We start from the raw sequence: 8295 nt of genomic DNA on the forward strand, positions 1-8295 counted from the left end.
CTGCTTCTTGCCCCGACACCGCGGACGCCCGCCCACCTGGCCACCAGGGCGTGCCTGTTCCTCCTCTACCCGTTTCTCAAACGTGGCAGATCAGACACCTTTTCGTCTTCCTGGACGCATTCTACCCGGGTCTGGTGCTGGGGCGCCTCTTGACCCCGTGAGTTGGCCCCCAGGACTCTGGCGGACCGAGCGCGGAGAGGGTGCCCAGGCACAGGTGGGGCGGGTGCGCTGGAGAGCCGAGCGCGGAGGCGCGGGGGGGGGGGGGGGGGGAGGTGGCGCGGGACCCAGCAGAGGCCGGGAGCGGCGGCAGCGCTCACCCGGCGCCCTCAGCTCCCGGCCCCCGGAGCCCTCGGTTTCGGCTCGCTCTCCCCTTCCCCGGCTCCGAACCAGACACAGCCGCCGCCGCCACCCCGCGCGCTGCCGGCTCTCAGGGACAGCCCGGGCCGGCCACGGGCACCGGCCGTTTCCTGCGTTGGGACTGGAGGGGCTGCAAAGCGGCCACCGACCCGGAGGCGCCCTCTGGGGCCCGGCACAGCGCACGGTGAGCGCCCCTTAGGTTCGGGGAGAGGGGGCCCCTTAGGCGCGGGAACCGGCGCACCCCCGGGGTGCCCGATGGGGCCGCCTGGGGGGCGCAGGGCTGGAGTTGGGTCCAGGCGTAGCCGCCCGCTGCCGCCGAGCCTGACATGCTGCCTCCAGGGCGCAACGGCTCCGTGCACCCCGCGCGGTTCGGGCGGCAGCAGCAGCTGGCGCAAGCGGGCACAGTGGGGGGCTCGGCGGGGGCGGCGCCTAGGGGGCCCACGCAGGTGGTCACCGCCAGCCTCCTGACCCTGCTCATCGTCTGGACCCTGCTGGGCAACGTGCTGGTGTGCGCAGCCATCATGCGCAGCCGCCACTTGCGCGCCAAGATGACCAACGTCTTCATCGTGTCTCTGGCCGTGTCCGACCTCCTTGTGGCGCTGCTGGTCATGCCGTGGAAGGCGGTCGCCGAGGTGGCCGGTTATTGGCCCTTCGGGGCATTCTGTGACGTCTGGGTGGCCTTCGACATCATGTGCTCCACCGCCTCCATCCTGCATCTGTGCGTCATCAGCGTAGACCGCTACTGGGCCATCTCCAGGCCCTTCCGCTATGAGCGCAAGATGACGCAGCGCCTGGCCCTGGTCATGGTGGGCCTGGTGTGGACCTTGTCCGTCGTCATCTCCTTCCTCCCAGTGCAGCTCAACTGGCACCGGGACAAGGTGGGCTCCTGGGCCAGGGCGCACCTGCCGTCCAGCGCGGCCAACACGACACCCTGGGAGGAGGCAGGGGAGCTGGAGGCGAGGGCGGAGAAGTGCGACTCCAGCCTGAACCGGACTTACGCCATCTCCTCCTCGCTCATCAGCTTCTACATCCCGGTGGCCATCATGGTCGTGACCTACACGCGCATCTACCGCATCGCGCAGGTGCAGATCCGCCGGATCGCCTCGCTGGAACGCGCGGCCGAGCACGCGCAGAGCTGTCAGGGCCGCGCGGCCTGCGCGCGGGACACCAGCCTGCGGGCGTCCATCCGGAAGGAGACCCAGGTGCTCAAGACCCTGTCGGTGATCATGGGGGTCTTCGTGTGCTGCTGGTTGCCCTTTTTCATCCTCAACTGCACGGTTCCGTTCTGCGCCGGTGACCCCGAGGGCCGGCGCGCCAGCTTCCCGTGCGTCAGCGAGACCGCCTTCGACGTCTTCGTGTGGTTGGGCTGGGCCAACTCCTCGCTGAACCCGGTCATCTACGCCTTCAACGCCGACTTCCGGAGGGTATTTGCGCAGCTGCTGGGGTGTGGCCACCTCTGCTCGCGCACCGCGGTGGAGACGCTGAACATCAGCAACCAGCTCCTGTCCTACAACCAAGACACGGCCTTCCCGCAGGAGGTGGCGGCTGCCTCTGTCCACGCGATCCCCAACGCGGTGAGCCCTGGGGCTGCGGGGGGCGACGAGGAGGAAGAGGAGGAGGAGGAGGAGGGGGAGGAACGCCCCTTCGACCGTGTGTCCCAGACCTCCCAGAGGTCCCCAGATGGAGACCCGGCTGCCGAGTCAGTGTGGGAGCTGGACTGTGAGGGGGAGATTTCCTTAGGCAAAATAACGCCTTGCACCCCCAATGGATTCCACTGAACTGCCCAGAAATGTGCTCGCGCATCTGCACTAAGTCCACACGCGCGTGTGCGCACACATGCACACACACACCTCCAGTGCTGCTCGGCTCATCCCGCGTTTCCGTGTCCTGCGTAGTAGTCCACGTGCTGGGAGACCTTCCCCTGTGAATTCCTGGTTGGACATTTGCGGAGGCAGTGGAATAAATGCTGTCAAATACACCCCAGCCTGGCAAAGATGGACCCGGGGTTCTATCAAAGAGAAAGCTGCGCTTGGATTTTTAAAAATGTGATCCCCTTTTCTTAAGAAAGAGAAAACCCCTGGCCTCCTCTTTCAAGCAGCGTCTGGATGGGTGGGGACTTTTCTGTGTCTGGGCTGACTGAACGAAAAGCCGGGTGGGAGGGTGATGGAGGGGTGGGGCAGCTGTGTGGTGCCCCGGGCTTGTGCCGCTGTCCGCTCTGTGCTGCTGGATGTCTACGCTCCTGGAGCAGGTCATCCTGATTCGCTGGGCTTCTACCAAGCACAGTTATGCGAGGATGGGCAAGATCTTTGCTTTGCTGCACTGGGGTTCAAGGCTGCTCCTGCAGAAACGGCCAGTGCACCCTTAAGAAGCAGAGGAGACGTTTGCTGGACCTGAACGCACACTTTTGTTTCCTTCACTGTTTGACCTTAAAGGATCACGCAGCGTGTAGGGCCTTGGGATTTTTCTTGGACACACACATCTGGAGTGGACGCTGGAAGCTGGTTTTGAGGCCACTGTGATGGAAATGATTTTCTCAAGCCTCCCACTGGAGGTGAGACCTCCTCTCACAGAGGAGGACCCAGGTATAGGAAGGTTACATCGTTTGCCCAAGGTCACGAGGCAAGGAGGGGATGGAACCAGGGCTTCCTGTAAAAATAATGTAGCAGGAGACCACCCTTCCGATTCCTAGAGATGCTGTTGGTTCATGGAAAAGGCCTTCTAGAATAATGGCACGACCTTGGGATGTTTTACAGTGACGTGGGTTTGAAACAGAAGCATCCATATGCTTTGGAAAAGAAACCCCACTTTTAAACGGGCGTGACTATTTGTAGACAAGAGTGGGTAGGCGGATACAATGTAACCAAATGTGGGAGCCAGAGATGAAACCTGAGTGCAGCTGAGACTGGGAAACCTGTAAGGCATTGGTCCAGCCGGGGCTGCTTTTAAGCTCTGCAGTGTGTGCAGTGATGGGAGCGTTTTATTCCAGTGCCATTCGAGTTGAGAGCGTCCGGTTACCCTTAGGTCTGAACGCAAACCCTGTTAATGGAAGCCAGGGAGATGTGGGTGTGCAGTCGCTAACAACTCCCTGCTCTGAAGCGCTCGTGTCAAGGGCAGTTCAATCAGGTGCGCCCTCTTTAAGGATCATGTTATTGTCAGTCTTCTGTACCATGGCTTGCTCATTGCGATCCGCGCAGTGCCTGGGACAGAATGCCTAATGAATATTTGTTGAATGAATGACTATTTTTGGAACAGCGAGATTGAAAGCAAATCTTATTCAGTGCATTCATTCTCGTTATATGGTTTGGTCAAATGGATGGCTGGAATCGGAGGTCTGTGTTCAGTGCTTGTGCTCTCATGAACCGGGAACCGACAGCCACACAGACCACGAGGGCGGCGTCGGAGGCAGTGGAGGAAGCTCCGGGACTCAGGGGGTGGCTGTGTGAACTCCGGTGGGCCCATCAGCCCCTCTGAGCCTCACTTTCTGTCTGCACCTCTGAACTCAGACTTCTGCTGCATTGCTTTGACCCAGTTGTTCTGTTAATGGGCAGAGTCCATGGGGAAGGAAAATCAGCAAAGCCAGGGCGGACAGCTGACTCCTGTACAGGCTTCTTGGGGGCTTCTTCTGTGGTAGGAGGCCCCCAAATGGGGCAGCTGCCCTTGGCCTTGAGAATGCTTGTTTCTGTACTTCCTTTTGCTGTCACTCTGGAGATCACAGTCACAGAGAAACAGCCTGGGAAAACTCGAATCTGACTGTCCAGAAGTCTTCCAGAAGGTTCCAGAACCCAGCTGTTCTGGTCTAAAGGACAAGCTGTCCTCAGCAGAGCCGTTCCTGGCAAACTCTGCCATGAGCCCCACCTGAAATACTTTCTGTGTTCTGCCAGATGTGGGATGGGAGCACTGGGGAACTGTCTCTGTGAAATATCACTCAGCACACATTGCAATGATTCACATCTCCCACGTCCCAGGCCCTGTCCTTGGTGCTGGGAATACAGTCATTGATCCAGTCCTCTGCCAGGCTGGAGCTCCGTGGTAGAGAGATGAGCCAAGAACCCCATCATACTGTCGTGCACAGCACTGTGCTATGCTATACACACCATGATGTTGGGCCGTCCACCTTGCTGTGATGCAAAATAAACCAGAGTGACAGGCTTGGTGAAGCTGCTGTCTTGCTTTGGGTTGGGCATGGGGTGGGGGGCTCTCGGACTGGGTGATATAAGGGCTGGAGTGATGCAGTATCTAGCAGGGAGAGGGATCCAGGCCGAGGGAAGCCAAGTGCACAGGTTTGGAGGCGGGGTTGTGCTTGGTATGGCCAGAGAGAAGAGAAAGGTGCCCAATGTGGCTGGAGGGCTGCAGCCCATTGCCAGTCAGAGGCTGGCCTTTGGCACAGTGACTGAGGTGCTGCCATCCCATATCGGAGTGCCTGGGTTTGAGTCCCTGCTCCACTTCTCATCCAGCCACCTGCTAATGCACACCCTGGGGGACAGCAGTGATGGCCCAGGTGGTGAATCCCTGCCATTCTGTTCTGGGTGCCTGGCTTCATCCTGGCCCAGTCCTGCCTGTTGTAGGCATTTAGGGAGTGAACCTGCAGATGGGACATCTTTCTCTGCCCCTGTCTCTCTCTGTGTCTCTGCCTTTCAAGTCAAATGAAAATAAATAAAAATCAAAAAGAATCCCCAGTCAGCAAACACATGGATGTATAGGTCAGAATATTCAGTTCTTTGCTATGAGTTAATGATCTGGTTAACAGATTCCTTCCTGTATGCATGTCAGCCTGCCCCATGCACGGATTCGTGTCTGAAGGCAAGGACCGTGAAGTAGTGGACGAATAGCCAGGTGTTTCCTGGCCTCTTATCCCAGCCTCCCATGGACTTCCCTTGTTGTTACAGAGGAGGACCCAGGTAGAGGAAGGTTACATGGTTTGCCCAAGGTCACGAGGCAAGGAGGGCATGGAACCAGGGCTTACATCCAGGCCCAAGGTTCTCAACTGGGGCAGGTGTTGCCTCCCAGCCCCTGGGGCTAAATGGCAATGCATGGGGACACACAGGGCAGGGCGGGGGGAGTGTGGCCATTCACTGCACTCCCACTCTGTGCTGCGTGCTGCCTAGGCTGTGAAGGCAGTGGTGGGTCAGACAATCTCAGCTCTTGTCACCCCCCACTTCTCGGGTGATGTAGCTGCACCCATGCTCAGAACCTCGATGTCCTCCTCAGATGGTGTACGAAGCCACAGAGTTCTCTAAGAGAAGAGCAAAGGAATGGAAAAAGAATGCCACAATGTACCGGCGGGTTCCACGGACCCAGATGAGGCTGAGGTTCAGAGAGGTGCCCAGTGCAGACGGCGGCTAGACGGTGGTGCTTCCAAGCCCAGCCAGGGCAGCTTTGCTGGCAGACCATTGGCCTGGGCCAGGGCCACTCAACCATGGCCCTGTGGGCATTTGGGGTCAGCTGGTTGGGGCAGGAGCTGTCCTGGACCCTGGAGGCTGCTCACCATCACCCCAGATGGCAGGAGCACCCTGCCTGCGTTGTAGGTGCCAGCACGGAGTAACTCAGCATTCCCACGGGGAGTCCCTGGGCTGTGTTGGGAGTGGCCTGATACTGACACTGGCCTGGGGGTGGTGAGCTCTGCAGGACTGACAGCCCCACAGGAAGTGCTGTCACCCCACAGCACAACCGAATGCTTCTTACAACCAACAAACTCTCCTCGGTGTTCCCTGCAGCCCCCTGACACCAGGTGAGGGGACAGCAGCTGCCCATTAAACACACGGGGCAGTTGTGCAGGGACCCCCTCGGGTCACCCAGCCAGAGAGACTCAGAGTGAACCTGACGGTGGTCTTTTTTTTTTTTTTTTTTTAAGATTTGTTTATGGGGCTGGTACTGTGGTAAAGCTGCCACCTACGGTGCTGGCATCCCATATGGGCACCAATCTGAGTCCTGTGTTCCACCTCCAATCCAGCTCCCTGCTGTGGCCTGGGAAAGCAGCAAAGGATGGCCCAAGTGCTCGGGCCCCTGCACCTGCGTGGGAGACCTGGAGGAAGCTCCTGGATCTTAGCTTTGGTTTGGTGCAGCTCTGGCCATTTCACTCCCCGAATTACTGACATTTGGGGAGTGAACCAGAGAATGGAAGATTCTCTCTCTCTCTCTCTCTCTCTCTCTCTCTCTCTATATATATATATATATATATACACCTACATATACATATATATGTGTATATATATATACACCTTTACCTCTGCCTTTCAATAAATACATAAATATTTTTAAGATGTATTTATTTGAAGGGCAGAGGTACACACACACACACACACACCATCATCATCATCTATCCACTGGTTCATTCCCCAAATGGCCGCAATGACTAGGGCTGGGCCAGGTTGAAGCCAGGAGCTTCAACTGGGTGTCCCATGTGGGTGCAGGGGCCCAAGCACTTGGGCCGTCTTCTGCTGCTTTCCCAGGTGCATTAGCAGGGAGCTGGATAGGAAGCAGAGCAGCCGGGACTCAAGCTGGCACCCATATGGCACTGCACTTGGCGGCTTAACCTTCTAGGCCCCAGTCCCGGCATCAGAAGTGGAGCAGCCGGACAAAAACTGGTGCTCAAGTGGGATCCCAGCATCGCAGGTGGTGACTTGCGGCCTTGACTCCTGCACCCTCTCCACCGCCTTGCTGCCTCACCCTGGCCCTCTGTGACAACGGAACAGCCTTGCCCCTCGGTTTGGGGAAGCTCCTAGTTCACAGAGCCCCACAGGAGCCACAGTATCACACAATAGCAGGGGGTCACTCCCTGACTACATCCACGGGGAGGCGGTTAGATTTCAGCTCTGTGCTGGGAAGAACACCCAAGGATTTGCCGGAGAGATGTTTCCCATCTTGTTTTCCTCTAGGACATGTGTTCTGACATGATTTAAGCCTTTCACTGAAAGGTTGTCAAATGACATGAAGAATTCCTACACGCTGCTTGGCCAGGTCCTCCACACATTGAAATTTGACTCATTTCACACCCTCTCTCCTGAAGCATCTAAGACAGGAAGACCAGTCCGGCACTTGAGTGCAGGTTTCAAGTCTCCAGAGACTCCCTTATCTCAGCTATAGACCACGTTCAGATTTCAGGATAAGGTCTTTTAGAGCGAGACAGCCCAAGACGGGTGTTGCATTCAAAGTGTCAAGTCTCCTTCAACCAGAAACAGTCCTGGCCATTTTGTCCTCTCTGGCCTTGACCTCTGCTGTGATGGGTACCTCGTCAGCCCTTTGCTAGAATGTCCTTGACATGTCCTTGACATGGGTTTGTCTGATTAGTCTCACAAACCCTGGTTCGTTCTGAGAAGCCTGATGGACAGGTGATATCTCTCGTGGGCTTGGGAGGTGGACGATGTGTGAAATGTCCTGTTTGCTGTTCGAGGCCTATCAGTGGTCCCCAACCTGCCTGATCCATTCAGCTACCTGATGGTTCAACAATTGATGTCTGGGGCCCACTCCCAAACAATGGAATCCCAAGTTCTGAGGGTTAGGGCCCAAGTTGTGACATTTTTAAAAATGTGAGTGTTTGAATGTGTAGTCACAATTGAGAAACACGGCTATTAAACATGTTAGGAATTTATCTGCCAGGATCCTGCCTGGCTTCAGGAATTCTGCTTTTGCTACAGTGTTAACTGGACTACAACTAACAATCCTCTAGATCTCGTTATTAGCTTGAATTTTTCTTAGACATTGTACCACACAGAAGAATTTGGACGACCGGTCTTAGTGGCTGATGATCTAAATAGTTCCACCAACTCAAGCTTTTCTGTAGATGTGGCTGGAGCATCCTCACTGACAGAGAACCTTTGGGAAAATAATCCAGTAGGCAAAGCTGTAGTATTTGGTCTTTGATTCTCCAGTTCCTCCTTGGTAAGACGGGAATGCACCCAGTGCGAATGAGTCAATTAGTGCAGTGCAAAATGGCAGTGT

The 8295-nt window shown here is 56.7% G+C and overlaps 1 protein-coding gene across 1 annotated transcript; it reads left to right on the top strand.

Moving 5' to 3' along the window:
• The first annotated feature begins 260 nt into the window (after nt 1–260).
• Nucleotides 261–4500, top strand: DRD5 (dopamine receptor D5). The gene has a single exon (XM_008274145.4). It carries the CDS (start codon nt 684–686, stop codon nt 2133–2135), a length of 1452 nt encoding a protein of 483 aa, XP_008272367.2. The 5' UTR covers nt 261–683; the 3' UTR covers nt 2136–4500.
• The last annotated feature ends 3795 nt before the right edge of the window (nt 4501–8295 follow it).

The sequence above is a fragment of the Oryctolagus cuniculus genome, chromosome 2, assembly GCF_964237555.1.
Source record: "Oryctolagus cuniculus chromosome 2, mOryCun1.1, whole genome shotgun sequence".
Lineage (NCBI taxonomy): Eukaryota > Metazoa > Chordata > Mammalia > Lagomorpha > Leporidae > Oryctolagus > Oryctolagus cuniculus.

Bases quoted from the DNA above. Each gene is read 5' to 3' on its own strand.
- DRD5 (XM_008274145.4), top strand. From the start codon at position 684: ATGCTGCCTCCAGGGCGCAACGGCTCCGTGCACCCCGCGCGGTTCGGG.